Raw genomic sequence first — 22,500 nt, forward strand, 5'->3', positions numbered from 1 at the left:
TTCATGCTTCTTGCCTGGAAAGATTGTAGTGATTTGGTTTTTCCCTGTAAATACCTGCGAGAGTAAATCAAAGACAGGTTCTTACTTTTGAAATTAATTATCCTGAAACTGTAGTTGTCACATAAGAAACCTGCTTTCTTTTCCAAAACCATGGAAATTCATTGGCCCAAGGAAAAGGTGAAAGAAGCTATCCTAAAAGAGTGACTTCTTCCCTCTTTGAAAGAGACCCACCCTGTGCTTAGACAGCCACTTGTAATCGATCCTTTTCCTCATGTTAAGAACAATCTGTGACCTCTGGCATTTGTTGAGTGCTGGGTTAGAGGTGAGGCACATGGCGTATCATCTTGGTGATTCTGGTTGCCCGTTGGTGGCCAGGAAGAATTTTATTACTGCGGTCTGATTATTTGAAGCCAAATAGTTCCTTCACTTTCCTCATAAATTGCATCAAAAACTGATAAAACTGTTTGCGCCATTTGGTTACAATGGCGAGGTCAGTTATGTCAAAGGACCGGCAATCAGCAGTGAGTATCAACCGTCAGGTAGATAAGCCCTGGGGTAGTGCCAAACCTACAGTAGGAAATGTATCAATGAGTAAGTTTGATCGACTGTCAACTCAGGGAAAAAGGTGAATACCTATGGATTTTAAGAAATGTGAGTGTCATCACAGTTTGCCCAACATAGCTTTGAGGATTTAGTATCCTTTTAGTGTGGATTAGGTGTTAGAAGTCCTGGGGTCACATAGTGGCTTCCAGCATAAATTGGTGGGGAAAAACCAATACGCTCAAAGCAGCGCTGTGGCATGGGGTTTTTCTGAGCACAGTCATTTTAGTGGCCCTGTTATCCTGACTTCACACAGCCAATGGTAAATGAGATTGCTAATATAAAAAGCTCTCAGAAATGGAATTATACCACCCTTTTAAAGGGAGTGCTTTAAGGTTTTTTGCTATCTAATGTTGATTTTAAACACTCAACAGATGAAGAGTCCAAATATATTTTAATATGAGTATGAAAAAGCCTCCATATTAATTATACATCAGTATAATTTTATCATTCTTTGTTACTTTCCTGTTTTTAATTCAATAAATAGATTTGCTTCCTACATTGAGTATTTGTAGATTTAAGTGTGGAGGAAATTTGTGCCCTTATGGCAGATGCACAGCAGACTTCAGCATTAACATAACTCATTAAAATAAGATAAAAGTAGAGCTGCAAAACAATTTCTGTCTTTTGCCAACAAGGTTGTGAAAAAGGGAAATTTCGCTCATTCAATATATGAAAGTCTAATCTTTCTGAACTGTGGAGAGAACAGAGTAGACATTCCTGACTTGTTTGTGCAGATTAACTGGCTGGGTCTACTGAGGCAGATAAGCAGAATATACAAAATTCAGATGACTGTGTGTCATACTTTGGGGACATTAAGTAAAATTACCTTTTTGGATGATGAAAGCTCCTTCACCAGCAAAGCAAATGTGCATAAAGCAAATGTGTTTTATTTTGATGATACGCAATTTGCCAGTTTCCAACCTGTTTCTCAGTCACAGGATTGAAACCTGGAAATAAACTATAGTTTACTCAATGTTATGTAAGGCCTGCTTTATTTATCTATTTATTTTGGAAAGGAAGTAGATTAAATGGAGACAATGGATTCAAATGGATTCAGACAAAGCTTTTTCAGTGTTTAATGCTCTGAACTCTACAGGGTGAACCCATCACTTTTTGTGAAGAAACGTTTGTGTCCCATCGTTCTGCTGTCATGAGGCAGTTTCTTCAGAATGCCATTCAGCTCCAGCTCTTTAAGCAGGTACTGGCTTAATTGCTCTAATGTAGAAGCAGATTCTTTAACAATACAACTGTTTTTTTCAAGGGCTGTTCCTATATTCCTTGATCTGTCAGACACATAATGAGGAAAATCCATGTAGTTGGCAGCACCTTAATTCCTGCTTGCTGGCTTTTCTCAGATTCAGGTGATAAGGCTTTCTATATTTTAAGAGGTGTATGGGTTTTTTTCCCCTCAAGGTCTCTGTGCTCAGTTTTGATCTGAGCATACCTAGACCCAATATATCTGCTGTAAACTTTGTACAGAAAGCATAATACTGTTAAACATGATATTACTGCTTCAGGGAAGCTGAAAACATATCTGTATAGACAAACATATGAATGCTGTTTTTTCAGTGAAGCAGCATACCTTTTTGCATTGGTAAACATTTTGCCAATTTTGGTTGTATTTCATTCTATTTAGAGTCCCTTCCTGATAAGAACATTGGGGTTATTCTAGCAAATGCAGAATAAAGTCTTTCTGAAAAGATAAAGGATGGGATGGTTGATTTGTTTACACTCTCTTTTAACATTGATGTAGTTCATCGATGGCCGTCTGGATCTGCTTAACTCTGGAGAGGGTTTCAGTGATGTTTTTGAAGAGGAGATAAATATGGGAGAATATGCAGGTAAGAAATACAGTATTTTAAAGTAATTTCAGACACTGTTCTTGACTTACTGTTTGTGAGCCATTGTGATGTAATGGGTCATTGTGGTTACTCACCTAAATAACTGAGGCTGCAACGATCCCTGTAGGTTGAAGTGTCTTAAATTTTTGTTCTTTCCTCTGTCAAGAACTTTGAGTAATGTATTATTGTAGTCTGAATAGTCTGTTCAGTCTTACAAAACCTCAGCTTTACCACTTGGCTAAAATACAACTAAAAGAGTTCTTGCAATGGAGGATATTGAAAACTCTTGGCTGTACCCAGAACCACCTCATTTCTTTTAGTGATCTTTTTTTAAAAAAAAAAAACAAACTCAGTGTTCTCAAATGTCTGAAAGACAACTCAGATGAAATAGAAATGCCTCTTAGCAAGTAAAAGAAAAATTGTAGATATCTCATCAATTTTTTGTTGTTGTGTTTCCATTAAAAGAAAAGGATGGTTGTCCTGTTCTGTTTCTGTACTGTTCATGCTCTTAGAACCACTAAGTGCTAACACTTCACATTTCTAACGTGTCTTCTATTTGGTAGAGAGTTACAGTTGTTTGGTTTTGTGATTCTCTCTAGGTAGTGACAAATTGTACCACCAGTGGCTCTCTACAGTAAGGGTAAGAACACAATATTCTCCAACAGACATCCTAATTCTTACTGGACCATTGTACAGTTCTGCATGGCTGTTAACGCCTGTCCTCATGAACATGACTAACCTGTTTCCTGCAGTGTTTAGCTGTGACCAACTTGAGTTTGGTTGTGAGAAACCAATGCGCTCTTCAGATCAAGTAAAGAAGAGAAGAAAAAATACACTAAAAAAAATAGGAATTCTCAAGTTTTTGAATCCCACTTTTAATGTCTTGGAGACAGCTGGAAATAAGTTATTGTCATTTTAGAAAATAATGTGGGTTTTCTTTACTTTTAATAGAAAAGGAAACAAACGGAACATTGCCACACCAAAAAGCTCTTCCTAAAGCTAAATGGTGTGAAGTGCTGAATAGGGACAGCACTGTTTGGGATGTTTTTGGATCTCTTTGGTTTAGTGCTCTAGTTGTATAAATTAAAAATTTAAATACTTTTAGAGAATAATACGTTATTATAGCTGATTTTTAAAAGTTTCTTTTGATGCATAAAATGCGATGTATTGAAAAGTAAAATATTTGTGTTTTATGGGTATGAGTCAGTAGGAAAGATTGAATTGTTTTCTGACAGAATTCAGTTTTGCAGCTTTCCGTTTGCCTATTGTCCTGGTTATGAATGGAATTATGTTCCTTACACAAAATGCTGGTCTCAATGTTAGCCTGATAATTTTGAATTAAACATATTTTATAACAGTAATGCAAAAAATCCCATCATATAGTTAGGTATTATTCTTATATATTTTTTTACATATATATATATATAATACGTAGGATGACAAGTAACTTTAAAATTATAAGAAAGGGGAATGGCTGACAGTGATTATAAAAATACGTGTAATTAAATTCAACAGTTTATAATTTTTGTTGAAGATTAATTGTCATGTAGTAACAGAAGTAGTAAATCTTAAAACTGTTTGCAAGTGATTGCATCTGATCTCTGGAAATATAATTTTGCATTGAAATAAGAAAATATAAAATTATCTAAGATTTTATTCCTTGGATTTTACCCATCTCCTGTATTTATCAAATAAGGTACTGTACAGCAATAGTCAATGGTGTGTGGAAGATGTATAAAACACCAACTAGACTAACAGATTATTCTGTTTGACATGTTACTGCCTTATGACTTTTATTACGTTCAGCACATGCAATTCAGCTTTTCTAGAATTAATGTTTATGACTGTAGTTAGATTTCATTTTCCCTCAATTTATCTCTTTATCAACTACTTAGATCTTAAAAAGGCAGCATGCTTTTGATAAACAGTATTGTGGGATCATGAAAAGGAAAATAAAAGATCTTACTTCTTCAGGTTGAATATACAGGCTTTTCTGAAACTGAATTTTCTGCCCCAGACATTGAGTATTTGGTCGGATACTTTTGTCTTAAACTTGTTTAGGATTTTAATGCAATGTACAGAACACCCTTGAGGGCGAGTGGAACAGTCATAGAACATTGTTTTGTGAGACGACCTGTAAGACAAGGGCTCTTGGTATTAGGAGACACTGACATTTTTCATTTGAAAACTGCTGTATTAAACAGAATTGGGATTCCTCTGGAAAACCAGAGAACAGCATTTAGTATGTTTTTACTTGTGTTCTTTTTCTTTAAATTTACCATTTTAATACTCAGCTCTGCTAATAAGCATAGTTAATGCTTTGTTATTTTAAGTTAAGAATGGTGGAATTTAGGTTGCTGTTTGCTTTAAAGAGCTTTGATAAAATTTATTCTATTGTTACTATAATTATAGAAAGGAAGCGGAGCCATTTTAAATACAGTAAAGACCAAGGCTAACCCTGCCATGAAGACTGTCTATAAGTTTGTAAGTATCAAGTACTGGCTTACTACTGAGATAAGAGTCTAATTACAATTCTGTTATAACCTTTCAAATGAAACTCAAGACTTAAATTCATTTTTATTGGACTCACGGAATTACTTAAAATAAGCATTCATCTAAATTTAAAATTTAAATGGAAAAGTCATTTTGAAATTTAAACAATTGAAATGCAAAGGGGAAGGGGAACTTGTGATTTCTTTTGAAAGTATAGATGATAAATTCTATTTATTACATAGAACTATTTCTGGGAAATAGTGCCTATATGATCTACTAAGCAGCTCTACCATCTCATCATTACTCTGTTGGAAATCATTGTTACGTCAGGTTTCTCTGCTTGCAGCTTCACGAAATAAGGGAATCCTCTCATTTTCCAAATTGTTTCCGTCTTCTCTAAACGTCAATTAATTTTCCCTAGAGATTTCTTATACCTGCTTATTTAGAGCTCAACTTACTGAGTTATTCTTTAAATGAAAATGTTTTCAGTTCTGTTAACAAACAGCTAGTATGTTACTGTGTTATCATGTATGCCTGCCAGTTTCACTGTGTAAGATAACATAGAGACAAGTGAGGATTTCTTACAAGCTCAATATTAGGAAATAATGCTACAAAAAGCATTGAGAAAACTATTCAAACTTTTCTTTTCTCCTGCCTTCCTCCAGCCTGAGAGATGAGTAGGATGAGATTAGCTCTACTAAGTAGAACTGGCATCGAGAGTACTGCAAGGAGAAAGTTTGCAGGCTGACTATTTTCTGTTGATTGTTAACTTATAGCAGAGATAAGTACTGAGAGGGGAAGATCGAGGGTGTGGAATGCAAAAAGATGAAATATGTCTATGGCATCAAAACAGAGAAAACAAAATTTTTGCAACGAGTGTGTGTGGGTGGTTGTGGTGGTGTTTTTTGTTTGTTTGGGGGTTTTTTAGCTTTCTATTTGTTTTAGTATGTTTTCAATATCCTGTTACAATTTTTTCCTTGACGTTTTTAGTAACTAGAGAAGGTGAATCTTGATGCGCTGAAATCAAGTGTAGTCACTGCTGGAAATAGAAGGGGATTTTAACTTAAATTAATTTTTCATGCAGGCAAAAGATCATGCAAAAATGGGAATAAAAGAAGTGAAAAACCGCTTGAAGCAAAAGGTACTCGAAGTTCTTATTCAAAATGTATAAGCACCATGTATGAAATACTTAGCCACAAAAAGCATTATGTGATCAATAGGAAGCTGTTTGATACAGTGTTGTTAGCACACACACTTCAAAATGCATTACCAGCTGTCCCGGATTTTTCACACTGTTATAAATATTCACAGACAAAAAAAACTGTCTTCAAATACATTAAGGCTCTGACTTAAACCCACAAAAGCCAGGAAATTGAGTGTTCTATTTGGAGTGGTCCCTCTCCTGTCCTTTGTGCTGGGGCATTGTGGAAGGGGACTTTATGTGAACTGGGAGATCTTTCCTAGAGTAAGGGCAGTGAACTTTTTGCAAATGGCAAATTGTTGTTATTTCTACAGCAGTCTCGCAGGGAAAATAGTATAGTGTTGGTCATTGGGAAAAGGATTTATATGTTTCATGAGTGTCTACTGCAAAGTTTAGGCATAAAGGAATTAAATTAGAGTTGATGTTCAGTTCAAATTTGAATTATTGCAGAAAAAAATACTCAAACTGTTTGTTGTTTTCCAAATCTGTCTTTGTTTGTTTGTAAACTCTGCAGTTCCAAGAATGCTGAATTGTGTTTGAAGAATGTGTTATCCAATACTAATTGCTGCTTTTGAGCCAGAAGCATGGTCATACATACCTTATGAATGAATGGTTAACTCTGCCTTAGCTTTATTTCAGATACTCTATTTATTCTATGAAGCAGAGCTATTAGAGTCTTTTGGGAAAACAAGATAGCTAACTTGCTAATAGAACTGAAGTTCTTATCAGAAATTTTTATTCCATTTTTTGCGTAATAGTTTGGGGATTTTTTAAATCTGTGCTGTCTCAGTAAATTTCTTCTCTAAATTTCTAAACCATCATCTTAGGAATACATTTGCAGTGCTATCTTATGGCACAAACAGCAGTCTACCTGGACATGTTTAACAGTTGGACTCGATGATCTTAAAGGTCTTTTCCAGCCTAAATGATTCTATGATTCTATGTCAACAAAATGTTAATACAAAGGGATTATTCTGCAGCCAGGTTATGAACTGATGAAATTAACTGTGTGTACAATCTAAATGCTGTTCGCTCTCTAAATACTCTAGCAGATTGCTAGAGATTTTTTGGGAAGATAAAATTGCTTCAGATGCCTTTAATGCTATTTTATTACACTTCCTACTTTATATGTGACCTCTTTATGTATAATATGAAAATATTAGAAAAATGAAGCAGTTTTCTTGTACATGGAATTTTTTAATGTAATTCCATGTGTTTCACTTCTGGACAAAACCTTCATGAATAGTAAAATGTTTGGTCTTCTCGTGTGCATTTCTAAAGCAGTTGGAGCTGCGTAAAATGACCAGATTGTCTTCCTATATTTTAAATGCTAATATAATTGTATGCTATTCTGTGACATTTGTATAAAAGGCTGAGAAATGTCTCGTTCATTCGTTGCTTTGTTTTATTATTATTGTTGTCTTCCTAGTCCTTCAAGCAGCAAGCACTCTTTTTTAAAAAACACACATAACATTTACAAATAAATGGCCCAATTTTGTTTCACCTTCCTTATTATGTGGCTTTTCTGTAACGAAGATGGTTAAGCATGATTGTTCAACATACGCTTTCACAAGAGCTTAAAAGATTTCTATGAGTAGTTGACGCATACGGCTCTACCTCTCCTTTCTTCATTGAGTCTGTTCTTTTCCATCCCATCCTCTTCTCCATTTTGAATGCAAGATAGGATGATAACTCTAAAAAGAGGTATTGCTCTGTTTAAAGTGATAAAAATAGCAAAAATTGTGTTGTCCACCCTCATATTATTTTTAATCTAAATGCCTGTGCTGCTCTGTTGACAAGTCTATTGTATTAGTGCATACTCACCAATTTTCATGTGAGAACATTGTATTTTTCATGTATTTACTTACTAGTATGTGCAAGTGTTAACCGTTTGGAATTCTGGCATCATTAAATACTTAATTTTGCCAAATTTGGCATGCTAGTCTTTCATCTTCTAAGGATAACCTAAGGTTATTTTTAAACTGAACTTACTATCCACTGCATTTTAACATATTGTTTTCCATTATTAATACAAAAAGTATGCAGGCCACTGGTAAGGAAAAGTCAAATATAAACATCCCTTTTCCAGTTTTCGCTGCCAAATATGAGCAGCTTCTGTACAAGATAGAATTTAAAAATGCAATAAAGCTAGAGGTCTGCTTCCTACAACTCTGCATAGCAATGGTGACCTCTTAAATATAATCAAGAGCCCATTTTGCCCTTGGTCTGCTCCAGTCTTGGGTTTGAATTGCAAATGGGAAATGCAGGATTGACCTGTTGAGAGGTCACTGTGGTGTGTGTAAGGTCCTTCTTTAATATGATAGTAGAGATTGAATGTGGCTCTATTTCCATCCCTTGTTCATTTGTGGTACAGTATTTCAAAGCAACAGAAATAGTTTTCAGAGGATTCTTATGAGTGATAGCAAATAATTGTTAATAGATACAGCATGGTAGCTTTATTTTATATCTGATACAGTACTTCTTTCTTTTTTTCTTTTTCTTTCCTTTTTTTTTTTTTTGTAAAGGCTGCTTTTTCCATTTCACAAATGGACCATGGTGGTCAAGTCACTCCGTTATTGGCTCGTTTGAAGCTTAACTACAGAGAATTAGGAAGAAGGAGGAATATGAATGGTACCGTCCTCAACTTTCAGTAGGGAGAATGTAACTTACTGAAAGCTTATGGATAAGACAATTTATATAAATGGTTGGGCACTTGGCATTAATGTATTCAGCATTATTTTACTTATGAGAGCCCTGTGTGGCTCTAGCTAATGTCTGTCATCAATGGGCTGTTATCAGTGCTTTATTATCAGTACAGCTAGAAAGAACTCATTTAGAGGTTTATAAAATAACCTGAAGAATCCTTCTACACATTCTGGAATGTGTTTTTTGCTCTTCTAATGGACAGTATTTGTAGTCCATTACAAAAGGTCCCTAGAAAAATTACTAATGCATATTTAAACAGAAGAAAACCTTATTCAGTTTACAGGGTGAACTTTACATATCTGTAAATATATGTTTTGCTCATTCTCTGAAGTTCCTCCTTTAAAATAAATAGTTGTAAAGATTTCACCTGAACAGACAGTTGTTAGGGGAAGCACTGTTTATATATGGAGATAATTATGGAGTGTGATAGATCGTTGTCATTCTCTTTTTCCAGTAATCTATAAAGTATCTTTTATCCTCAGGCAAAAGGTGTTTTTGATTTTAATAATATCTTTAAATTACACTTCATTTTCATTAAAAAGTCACTGAAACATTGCTAGGTTTTTGCATTTCTGGAGAATTTATTCCAGTAGTGAATAACTTATCACCTTCCATTTTTTTCCAGTTTTTGGGAGGGATAGGTTGCATGTTTTTTTGTTGTTATCCTGAATAATATATATGACTTAAGCTACTTCAGGAATGGCTTGCTGGCTTATACCAAATCCCTTTTTTGGGGACATGTCGAAACTGAAAAGTCAGACTTAGAACATATCTACACGGTATGATGCACTGCAGTACAAAGAAGTGCTCGTGAGCACCAACCAAGCTGGTAGACTTACACAGCACAGCTTCAGGTGGAAGTACTAGCATGGGTCTCAGAAGCAGCGTGGAAATATGAGACAGCATTCTGGCCGGTAAATCCACTCCCTCAGTTGGGATGCACAGGTCTACCTGGCTTTTCTTTTAGTACCAGGAATGGGCACTGCTTTTTTAAGGCCTGCCTGCACTATGATCCACTGCAGTTCTTTGGTCATTTGTAGTTCTCAAGCTGAAGAACTGCTTTTATCAGTAGACATTTTGTGAGCCCTGATACCTTTCTGAAGCTGACGTTCAGAATCGGAGAGTCCTGTTTTCCTATTTGTGGTTTTATCTCTCTGTCTGTCTTGTACTCCCTATTGACTTCTGAATAACTGTATTCAAAGTCTGTTAGTGGACTGAAGGTATGTCACAGACTGCTTTGAAGGACTGTTGTCTACTTTCCAATTATAGAAATGCCAAACACTTTGACATTTAATCATATTAAAGCTACTTGGAGCCCTTATTTAGGGTATTTAAAATCAGATTTCTCTGTTTATTTAGCTCAAATGTGGCTTCATTGAAGGTACAAAATGAACTTTTGTGAAGCAAATTTTGCTTTGATGACCAAAGCTGTGTTGTTGATTTGTCTGCCTTTTTGGAATTTGAAAAAATAGAGAGGTATCAAATAATTTAATTCTCATATTTCATTAAGTATATATTTTTAAAAAATATAATTTTGACTGAAATCTGCTGCAGTTTCTTTGGAAGTCTGTACACCAAACAGTGGAAATACGCTTTAGGAACATGTTATCTTTTGTATGCAATTATATCATCAGAGAAGTACAGCAAATCTATAGCAATAAAAGCTGCAAGGATTTGCAGTGATCGTTACACATCTTAGGGGGTTTTGCTTAATGGCTTGCTCTGTCTGTATCTTTTATCTCCTCCCATTCCCCTGATGTCCAAACTTTTGTGTCTGTCTTACATTTTTCTGCAAATTTTGCCTGGATTGGAAGATGCTTTGCTTTCCTTTGATTCCTAGCTGTCTTTTGCCTTGGTTGGGGCCACAGCTCCAGGTGGAACTCTGAAAGCTCTGAAGTGCTGGGAACATTCACTGTTCAGTGCAGGTCAGGTGGCTTTGAATGTGCTGGACACCTTTATGGCATATGCATAACAGGTCTGAAGCTTAGTGCACATTTAATATGGCTATACTTATATAGAAAGATGTAAATAAAGTTTGTATTTAATGTCATTACATTTCAGAACAGTATACGTTGCTGCCATGTTATGTGATTCCAAAACCGACCAGATCCCTTGGTAGCTTGTTGCTGTTTTGAAGCTGAAGTATGAGTTTGACAGAAGCTTACATTTCTTGTCATTGAGTTGTTTTGGGGCTCTTTGTTACTAATTCAGTGTACTTTGTTGAATTTTTTCAAGACAAGGTAGCATTGTGCAGCTGGAGGGCGGGGGGAGGAAAAAGTTTTTCTCTCTAGTTTGACCTTAACAAGTTGTTAATTTCCCCACGATTCTTATGCCCATATTGGTGAACCACTGCTCTACCAGCTGGATCTAAAAAGGTCTCTCAGCTTCTCTGTGGAGCAGACAAAGCCCCTTAGAAAGTCCATCCAGCTTTTTGTTTCATTTGACCTAAACACATTAGGTCAGCCTGTGTCCAAAAGAACCATTTCTAATTGGCCATCAGCTTACATGTCTCATTATTGTACCTTAGCAAGACGGAAACTTGAGGGGGCATGTCAAAGGTCAGTGAATCAAAGCAATGTCTATGTCAGCAGCCAACCTTAGGTCAGTCTTGCAGAGCTACAGTGTGTGCAGGTTTCTCTCTATATTTACCAAGCATTATTTCCTTGATATTGTTGCAAAGAGATGTAAGGTTTGGGGCCCACTGCCTTACAGACTGTTTCTCAACTGACTTTCAAACTCTCTTCTCCTTGTCTGATACCTCATGTCTGCATGCCTTTGTCTTTTTCAAGACCTATGTTACATATACATACGCTTGCCAAGTCTTCTAACCTAGGTTGATGGGTCACTTTACTTCTGAAGATGAGGACTAATGTCAAAAGCAAAAGAAAAGCAAAACAAAAAAGCATCCTGCTAGGCAGCAGTTTGTTTTATACAACCTCCTGAAGGCATATTCAGTATACACAGACTCAAAGATAAAATGCAAAGCTAGCTGAGCTGTGAGTTTCATCTCTCCTTGCCACTTCTACAAGTAGTTGTTCTGCTACAGATAATTCTGTGAAGTATGTAAATAGAATTACTGTTTTCATTTGCATTTGCAAAAAGCAGAATAGCCCTGTTCCTAGTGTTCCTAGAATAGAAATTTTGAGCTATGTTTTTTTTTTCTCCCTATGTATTTCCTGGCGTTTGCATGTTTAAGTCAGACATTTTATTGAATGTGTATGTTTGCGTGCAACATTGGTATTAGGAGGAGAGAGTGGTTGTGTACAAGCTCTGATTGACAAAGTGCAACTAAATGTTTTATTCTAATGATGTTTTCTTTTCTGTACTTTGGTGTTTTTTTTCCCCAACATCAAAATCGTTAGTCAGCATTATCCTCTAGTGTCTCCTTTGTGCTCCTTACCCTTAATCAAGAATGCTCCTGGCCATGCTATTCACCTTTTCCTACCATACAGGACATTGCTGAGAATGGGTGTTCTGCAGCACCGGAGGAATCTCTACCAAGGACAGCGCCTTCGCCATTGGTTGAAAAGAAGGACCCTAAATTGAGGGAAGACAGAAGACCCATCACAGTACATTTTGGTCAGGTATGTCTTAGTGTTAGGTTTCTTTAAATTGTATGACTCAGCAAAAATAGTTCAGAGAAAAGTCACAATAACGAATATGCCAGTTGTTTCATTATTTTTTGTAACTGAATTATGTTATTATAGATTTATTTCTGTTGTATCTGTTTAAATGGGGTTCTAAAACCTGATTTTTCTGGGGTTTACTGATTCCTTTTGTCCATACGATGATTTTGAGGAAAATAAATTCTAAGTGAATGGGGGGAAGCATAATTATTATAGCAATTTTATAAACTATTTTGCTGTTCTTTTAGCATGCAAAGTGCTATAGCCCTCAGGACTGAGGATGTGTAATTTAAAATGTCCTCTGTTATCTAGCCAGATCATTAGTGTCAATATGGAACATCCAACTATTAAAGCATTTTAACATTCTCTGAAAATTAAATGTGATGAACTAAGATGGAAAAATCAATTAATAGCTTATTAGTGTACTCTGTATTTCAGTATTGACAACTGAGCTGTACACATTAGTTACTCTTATAATGTTTCTTTTGATATGTCTGCAAAAGAGTGAGTTTTGTTGTGTCTTTTTTTAAGAGCTAGTTATTTAGAAAATGTTGTAGTTGCTGTGATTTTCATGGAAAAACATACAGTATTTACTATCAGTTTGCCAGTCTTGCCCTATTAAGTGTAGTCTGAATCAAAAAATAACATTATTTGTGTTCACAGTTGCCTTTTCTTTCTCTGTATCTGTTTTTTACAGTATTATGATCAGAAAACAGGAGTGAATATCTGATTTCTTCTAAGGAAACAGTGTCATTTTAAAACAATTGTAAAATATTGAGAATTATAAAATGTGAAGCAAATCAGATTTTTAGATAAGTATCTATTCATAGAAACTAGTCAGTATAGCTGTGTTGACTGTTTAGGTATTAGATAGGGCAACACGAGATATAATCATTGCTCAGAGCAACGTTGTCTGTATCATCTTAGAATTAGATTTGTTTCTTTCAGAACTTTCACCACAGTGCTAAATGTAAGTTCTTGGAGAATTTTTTTTCAATCAGATTCTCTTCCAATTAAATATTTGCGGTAGTGATTTATTTTTCACTTCTGTGCTGATACAGTTGAGAGGAATTGGGGCTACTGGAGAAACCTAGCCATCTAGCTCTAGCAGGAAAATGTTACATTTCATTTAAAGTAGTCAGAAATCCAGATAATATTATAACCCACTTTCAGTTTTTTCCTTTAGATGTTTATGAAGGATGGATGGTTCAAACATTTTGGTAGATTAATGAAATATATAATTGAGTGGAAAGTGCAAATTTAAATTCCTGAAGTTTTTTAACAGTCACTTTCAAATTTTTTAATGATCACTTTCTCTATGTCAAAAGAAACACACATCAGCTTTACTGAACCACTGGCTGTGGTGAAAGGCTCGCTTGCTAAATGCTTATTACTGTCATTACATTACAAATGTCGGTTTCCAAAAAATTATCTAACTTAGCAGTTGTAGGGCTATCTCACTTACAGCCTTTGTCCTTTCACAGGTCTTTTTTTCCGGATAGCCCACTGCCAAAATGAAAAGTAAATCATACTTTCATTCAAAAGGAAGAGATGTTCAGGTTTATGAAATATAAATTAAGGCTTTGGGGAGGAAAAAAGCAGCAACATTTACTGTTTAAATGGGGGACGGCTTCTAACTAGTGATTAAAGGGAAAGATTTTAGTGTCACTTTTAACTCTGTCTAGAATACAGTAGGTGGGAACAATTAAAAAGCCACAAGAACTCTGAAATAAGGGCTGTTTGTGCATTCACAGTTCTTATAAACTGAAGAGGATGAAAGAGGCTTTTTTTCTCATTGTCACTTGCTTTCTATGTCTGCTAGTATTATGCTAGCGTATATGGCAAAGGCAGACTTTTTTAAAATGCATGCATGCGGATTAGGGTCAAGCCCTGTGTATCAGTAATGCAGTAAGCCTCGTCCATACCACTGCAGTGAGAGAGCCTACCAACAGCAGCGAGATGCTTTAATTGAGACATGCTGTCAAAGTGACAAACACATTTGCATACAGTCTATTTATTTTCGTCGGAAAGGTCTGCAGTCTGCTGTTGGTTGAACATTCTTAATCAGCTCGCTGTAAGTGAGCCGGCAGCTAGCTGTCCTATGCTAGGTGCTTCTCTTCATTACATGACAGATTAGCTAAAGGGGGATGGGCTAGGAAGCCAGCAGCAACCTTTAATTTTAACTCATTATCTCTCACCCTGTAGTGAGGTAGTGTTTAGTTTTTCTAAATACAGTTGTGTATCTGCAGTTGTTAGGCTACAAAAAATATCCATAAAATATCCTGAAATGTCTTTGAATGTATAGCACCTCAGCTGATTGTTCTCAAAAATTTAGCAGCAATTATCTAACTGTACGAGATTCCGTAGTGTTGTAGCTCATCTTGGCAACTGGTTATCAGGCATTGTTTGAGAGGGTTGTTTATTATGGAATTGTTTTAACAGTGGTTTCTGTAATACTAAGACATTGTGGGAAAGCTCTCCTTGATTGTGAAAAGAAGGATTTTAGCCAGATAGCCTAGGGCAATGCAGTAAAGATTTAAACAAAGTGTTCTTAATAAGACTACACGAGGAGACCAAAGTGGAAGGGCGTGACCACAGCTTTTTCTCCGGTTTGACTTTGCATGCTTTTTGGTTTACTCAAGGTGTACCTTTAATATTGACCCTCAGATCAACCAAATAAAAGGAACTATCATCGTGGATTCTGAGGCAATACAACTGTACTCAACAAGTAGCAATAGCAATACAGGCAACTAAGGTTTAATGAATCGGGAGAAGAGGGAACTGTTTTCAAGCCAAGAAAAAGATTCAAATGAATAGTATATAGTACTGCATAGTACTCTGTTTCGGGGAAAAGTAAGGTTAATTATAGTAGAAGATAAAATGCTACAGAGAACATCCTTTGTGAATGTCTCATTATTGCTTGCTTTCTTCCTGCTTTTTGTCTTAAAACCTGACCAAAACTTACTTAAAACATCGGAACGCATGCTGCTATAGCTGTCCTTGGGATCCTTCCCAGTGGTGCCAGGCAGGGCAAGCACTGTGAGCCCACTAACCATTGAACAGGGCAGAGTGGGACAGCTAATACAGGTGGTGGTGACTCGGGTGTTTGTAGTTTTTGCTTCCATGCATACACTCCCACTTTTTAGGTAGAATACACGTTTGTCTTTGTCATCTTTTAGCTATTTGGAGAATAAAGACTACGCTGTGTCATTGTGACTATTTTGAACACGTTCCTTGTCCAAGCAAGCAGCTGTTAGGGTCTACTTTGACAGGACCCACAGCTTGAAACAGTGAGGTCTGTTGTGATACTGGATGTGTTTGTTTTGGGTTGGTTTTTTGGGGGGTGGGGTGGAGGGTGTTGTTTGGTTGTTGCTTTGTTTTTGTTGTTTGTTTGTTTGTTTGTTTAAATAATGTTCACTTTCACCTAATGGCTGCAGAAATGTTAGTTCTCTTGATTGTTCAAAAGTCTTATCATTTTATGTCCAAAATAAGGAAGAATGACTGTCTGAATACAGACCTTTTCATAGTATTTTTCAGATTCTGAGTTTGCATTAGCGGTGCTTGAGTTGTGTGTTTCTGCTAGAAATTTTGGCTTCCATCACTGAATGGTTGGTGGCGAGCTACAGTGATAAGGATGCTGCACAAAGCATAATGTTAAGCAGCCTTAGATCTCTTCTGCTTTGTGATTTTCATTAACTGATTGATCTGTATTGCAGTTCAATTTTGTCTGATTTCAGAAGTACATTGTTTGCAGAATTCTTAATACCTCTACACCCTAAACAAACATGACAATTTATAAATTGCCTTTATGCCACAAAAAAAACCTCCAACACAACAAAAAACCCAAAGAATAAATAAGGTGTTTTCTTTTTGCAAGACTGAACTATCTTGATAAGGTATTTTGGGGGGTTTGATTTTTTAAGGTTTTGGAGACAGAAGTCTCAAATATCTCATTCAAGTATTTGGGTAAGTGATATCTATATGTGTTATGTATGTTATAGCCAAAAAGCAAAGAGTCTGGGAAATGCAGGCATCTCTTTAATGATGGTGATTGTATAGCTGTTTCAGGTAACACAAGCAGCTCTCCAAAATATCTTGCTGAGATTTTAATGAGCAGCAGGCTTTCTCAGTTCTCGTATATGTATTTTTTTTGCATTATCTAAAGCAAAAGAAACAAAACAAAAACCCTTTATAATGTATAAATTGATGATTTTGCTAAGGGAGAAGGGTAGATTAATATCTGAATCTGATATTTTAGAAGCCTTTTCCCTCCAGAAGACAGTGCTTAACTATTAGGCCACTAGTACACCAGCTGTGGCTATGATAAACACCTACAGTGTCTGTGTACCACAGCTGGGAAAAGAAATGCTGTATGATTTTTACATTTTTGAGACTTTGCTTAGATGAGTGGACACATTGACAGGTCCTTTTAACTACTGCAATCGTGTGTCCTGGTGTGTGTTCATACAGCTCTATTAGAACCTGTACCATTGTACAGTCTGAGATTGTGGGTGTCACATGGTCAAACAGAGCACTTAACATTTGGCAGAGCTGTAGCCCTCTTCTTGGGGAGTAAAGGGAACACTTTATTTTCCAAAAATATACTTGTTTTTAACACGTCTTTCTCCTAATGAAGCTTCTGCTTCTATCCTCATTGCTTCCCACTCCTCCACCCCAACCAAGCCTTCGTGCTATTCCTCTGAAACGTTGCACTGACTACTTCTACAAGAGCCTCCTTGTTCATACAGGATCATTACCTATGCCCGGTCTTCCCATCAGTCTTTGAGAGGGGGCGTAAGCACAAGAGGGCGTGTTTCTTTAAAAACAAATCTATACTTAGGAAGGTTCTTTCTCTGGAGCTTTTACACAGTCAGTAGCACAACTGATCTAGTACAATTAAAACGACAAATGATAAGCTGCCAGAAACATCATTTGTTGGGAAAGGATATAATTTTAGAAGCAAGTTATACTGGCAGTTCTGTTCAGCTCTCTAATTGTTTTTATTGTAATTAGAATGTCTTTTGTCAGGTTAGGTGTGTTTATGCTTCTGTGGCTTATTTTTATTTAGCAGCAAATAGAATATTTTATTCCATTTATGTACCAATAGTTAAAGCTTAATAAAATACAAAAGACTCTTCCAAGTATGTCTTAGATTCAATCATATTCCATTCTTGATGCAAACTAGAGAGAATTAGTATTCTGGGAGCTAATGTAAATAACTATGAAACAAATGGAAAATACATTTATGTACTAAAGCAGCTTATCTGACTGTGAAAAGACTTCTCTAAGTTCTCTTCCCAGCTGATTCTTACTGCTGTTGAAACTTTCGTGGGCCATAAAATGGAAATTGCCAGCTGATGTGCTGTTTTGATCATTTGCTGTAAACGAACATGTTCATTTTTCCCATTCATGATCTGCACTTAGACATGCCAAGCAAACTCTGCTTTGTAGGGCAGGTTTCTTCTTCAAGAAGATTAAACGGCATTAAGAGGTCAGGGGGAAGATGGGGAGAAAACCAGCCAGCTACATTCCAGAAATGCAAAACTGGATCGCTGAGGCCAGAGTCGAGCAGAGGGAGGGATTATCTCTAGGGTAAAAGAGATGAAGTAGGGAAGGGAGGAAGGCTCCTTTGCCAGACCCTGTGACTCCCTTCACACCCAGGTGCATTGGAACAATAGCAGATTCCCCTGGATCACAGCAGGCATTGTGTGGCACTGAGGTGGAAACCAAAGGGGAAAGGGGAAAACAAGTTCATTTTCTAATATTCATGCAACTGTATGCTATGGTTGCAAAGCCAGCCTCCTGTTCTTGCCACTCTGAACTGTTCTGACAATAGAGATACCTTCATTAAGAAAATGAGCTTCCATTCCACTCTTCCCCACTCAATGGCAATATGGTTTCCCTGTTCCTTTGTGCTGAGCCACATGGAGTTTCCTCCCTCTCTCCATTTGATTCTTTGTGGATGTAGCAAAAGTATAAGCCTAGTTCTTTAAAATTATTTTGTCTTCAGAAAGCATATTTTCTACCCTCATTTCTTCTCACTCCTTTCTTTGATTGTTCCTTTCAGAAAGGAATTCACCGTTGCTCAGTAAAAGTCACCTTGCAAGAAAGGCAAATGTATTGGCCCAGAAGCATTTGTCCATCTAATGTCTGCTTGAGACTGCTCAAATGTCCAATCAGGTTATTAGGAGACAGTGTTCTTAGTCAGGGGAATAAAAACAATGTCAATGGACAAGAAAATAATTCATTTGATTGAAATTCTGCTTTGTGGTGTGCAAGGTTTGCAGAAATGGCTGTCCATGGGATAGGAGTTATCTAACTAAAAGGCTTGCACTCTTGTCATGCATGTAAATATTTGACAAGTGAGACCTGGCGCTCTCTTTAGGAAGATGTACACCACCTGCAGAGCATACCCAAAGGTTACTGCCTCTCATGCACTCACTTGCCAGTATTTTCTAATGAGCAACCAGACAGCTATGTCTTCTTCAGCTACTACAGCAATGTAGTAAGCATGTAGCTCATGCTATGTAGGAATTCATGCTTTGCAGTAAGATTATGTGGCTCCAGTCCTGCATCCGGCAGATGTGTTCATCCACAAAAAAGCACATTCCGGACTGTGGCTTTTAGTGTTTTCCAACTATCTTGGCATTTCAAGCACTTCTTACACAGGGATGTTCAGAATAAATTTACTGCGCTGGGTACATGTAAGTCAGATGCCATAACGCTTGGATGTATGGAGAAAATACGGTAGTTGAGCCGACCTCCTAGGGCTCTGTGACAAGCAATAGCAGCTGTAACATGTCTGCAGACTTTCCTTGTTAGTCCTGTTACGTTGAGGAACCCATAAATATCTTGTAGAGAGTATCTTGGTCCATCATTGCTGGCATGTGGAAGAAGAATTGCTCTTTATAAATAATACATACATATAAAATAAATACATCAGTACATGCAAGGCTAACCAAATCACCTAGATTGACAACGTGAGAAAAGCTCGGAGGGTCTTATGGATGACTTGCTTAGTCTATCAGTGTAGATCAGCATCCAGAAGCTTCTTATGTATTACTTATGAAGTTGATATGTGCAGTTAGGCCAGAACTGCCTGAATTGACCTCTGGGCCCCTGGATTAAACTAGAAGATCAGAGGGAGAGAGTATGTCAAACATACAATTCTTCTAACTGCTAACCCCACTGTGATTGCTAGTTTGGCCAGACTTTTTTGGATTTGCCCTTCAGAGCTGGACTGATTAATACCTAGTAAAATGGTTGGGGAGTGCCATGCTACAGATAGAGGAGCCGTGTACTTTTGTGTGTTTATGTGGAGGAGTGTCCCCCTAATTATGCAGACTTCCTCAGTGAATGATGAAGCTGAGCAAAGCACATAGTCATTGCTGTTTATAGAACTCCTTAAATGAGAGACCATCTCTTTTTTTTTTCTGTACAAGTATTCTGCTTGCTAGAGAGGAATAGTTGTTAAAAGATAATAAGGGATACGTCCATTTGCTAGTTTGGCCAGACTTTTTTGGATTTGCCCTTCAGAGCTGGACTGATTAATACCTAGTAAAATGGTTGGGGAGTGCCATGCTACAGATAGAGGAGCCGTGTACTTTTGTGTGTTTATGTGGAGGAGTGTCCCCCTAATTATGCAGACTTCCTCAGTGAATGATGAAGCTGAGCAAAGCACATAGTCATTGCTGTTTATAGAACTCCTTAAATGAGAGACCATCTCTTTTTTTTTTTCTGTACAAGTATTCTGCTTGCTAGAGAGGAATAGTTGTTAAAAGATAATAAGGGATACGTCCATTTTCCAACATTTAAAATCATATGGGTTGCATGATCTCCTTGATTTGAATTCCAGTATCAGGCCCACAGAAAGTCCCATGTAAAGCTGACAAAATGACCAGTTAAAGAAGAAAACACACACAAAATAGTGCAGCTTTTTTCTTTATATTTGATATTGCATTGCTGGATTTTCCAGTATTTTGAATGAAAAATATATGTAGTTAGTTCCATGTTGACAATGTCCTTGAGGATTTGACAGTGAGATTTTCCAGCAGTTGCTCTTCGTTAGAATCCTGGTGGTGTTTAATAAGGCAGCCGAACTGCTGGCACCTTCGGTTCTTGTTTGTTCTCCGAGGGCTCGGGGCTGCTGCAGTAAGCACATCGACCAGGGCTGATCATTACAAGGGCGTACGCCACCATGAATAAAAATGTCACACGTTTTCCCATCTCACAGCGGTACAAAATGTCAGTCCTGTCAAACAGACATTGCAGGTAGCAGTGAGCAGTCAGTACAAATTGGGAAGCCGAATACTCCCCCAGCTTTCTGATATTCTTCATTTGAAGCAGAAGAAAAACAGTTGTTAACCTATTAGCTGTGATTTTAAACTCTGCTGAGATAGTAGATGGATAGACTTTAACACATGGGGATAAATATATTCCTGGGGTCTGGGATTTTTTGCAACATGTCTCTCCATCCATGTATGTTGAGAAACAGATAGAATGAAAACAAGCCACTGTAAAATATACCTTATTTTGGTAGAAGTCCTTTTGAAATTTGAACATCATCTCAATGAGATTCTCTCTCAAACCCTTCCCTGTTTTATCTCTGTGAATAGTTCTGAAAAAAACCTCCTTGCTGTTTTGCTAGTAATCCATAAAGGGCATGGTTCCATGAGTTAAGGGAGTTTTCTTTCATGGTCCTTTCGTTGTGCAGTAATGTAACAGACAATTGTGATTTTATTCTCTTTCTGTATGAATGAAAGTCACACTGCTTTCAGGCTAAGGCATATCATGCAATGTAGAGTCCATGGGATATGTTATTTTCTGGGTGTTAGACATGCCTTAGTACCATGAACATACCTGTGTGTTCACTGAGTTATCCATCTAGGATTAGGCATGGATATTGTCAATGCAATTCTGCTGTTACTGCAGGGTCCAGAAAAAATCTGGTGCAAAAGATTAGGTGCAAAGGAGGTGACAAAATACCAAAGAAATAACAAAAAATGGTACTAAGTTACCAGTGGTTGCCCTAAGGGACAAGGAGAGCAGGTAAAATGGGCCATAGTGGTCTATGTGAGTATCTCAAGAAATTTACTTAGAAGTCCATTCTGTAAGTAGAAATTTCTTTGATTTTTCTCTGATACCTTCTCAGAACAAAAACATGGTGTATGCATTTAAGCTAGTGAATTGTTGCAAATTACCCCCTTACCCAAACAGCATGGATTGCTGAAGCAAATTGCAAAAGGAAGGCTCAGCAAGGAACACTCATGTCAAAGCACTACAGAAACAGAGCAGAGCAGTTAGAAACTGGATTAAAAGAATGCTAGCCTGCTCCTGGTTTATGTATTTAGCTGTCTGCAGTATGAGTCTTAGAGTCATCCAAGGCTTCACTACACATAAACGAAATAGAAAACAAGATGTGTGAGGGTTTTTTGAACCAGAACGACTCTAGATTGAATTAAACATTTTGTGTTCTGTAGGCATCTGTTTCCTGTGGGAAGAGATACCTAGTACACATAGCTTAACTTACAGTGGTTTTCAAACTGTGGTCTGCAGACACCTGGGATCTGTGCCAGGTAAATAAGAGGCTGTTGACAGGCATCTCCTTTGGAAAATGTCACGAGTCTTCAAACTTCAAAGTGTTGAATAATATCAGTTTAATAGTTGGGGGGGGGTGTGTGTGTCAGTGTTTTAGAAGAACTGAACGCACGTATAGATGGGAGGAGGTCAGGGTTTATTTTCAACTGCACAGCAGTTAAAAAGTGAAATAGAAGAACTAAATGGTCACAATCTCAAATTGTATTGATATCATCTTTTGTGGGTTTTGTACTGCTTGTTTGCGTGGTATATGAGCTTTCCTGTCACTGGAGCTAGGAAGTAATCAGTAGTCTTGACAGCTCTTAACCACAGATACCATTAGAAGTTAACCACTACTACATAATATTCCTCCCATCAACATCATATAAGAACACATGCTACATTGGGGCATGGCCTGAATATGTCCATCTGCTCAACACTTACTGCACACATA

General features: G+C 37.0%; 1 protein-coding gene across 1 annotated transcript in view; it reads left to right on the plus strand.

Annotated features, from left to right (window-relative positions):
* The window catches only part of DENND1A (DENN/MADD domain containing 1A), a 205,880-nt gene that overhangs the window by 169,791 nt on the left and 13,589 nt on the right, over positions 1-22,500 (plus strand). The window contains exons 14-19 of the mRNA XM_009331593.1: positions 1,700-1,801; positions 2,357-2,444; positions 3,044-3,084; positions 4,857-4,928; positions 6,022-6,078; positions 12,297-12,428. Coding sequence (XP_009329868.1) covers positions 1,700-1,801; positions 2,357-2,444; positions 3,044-3,084; positions 4,857-4,928; positions 6,022-6,078; positions 12,297-12,428 — 492 coding nt within the window. The remainder of the gene's footprint in view (positions 1-1,699; positions 1,802-2,356; positions 2,445-3,043; positions 3,085-4,856; positions 4,929-6,021; positions 6,079-12,296; positions 12,429-22,500) is intronic.

This window comes from Pygoscelis adeliae, unplaced genomic scaffold, assembly GCF_000699105.1.
Source record: "Pygoscelis adeliae isolate BGI_AS28 unplaced genomic scaffold, ASM69910v1 Scaffold619, whole genome shotgun sequence".
Classification (NCBI taxonomy): domain Eukaryota; kingdom Metazoa; phylum Chordata; class Aves; order Sphenisciformes; family Spheniscidae; genus Pygoscelis; species Pygoscelis adeliae.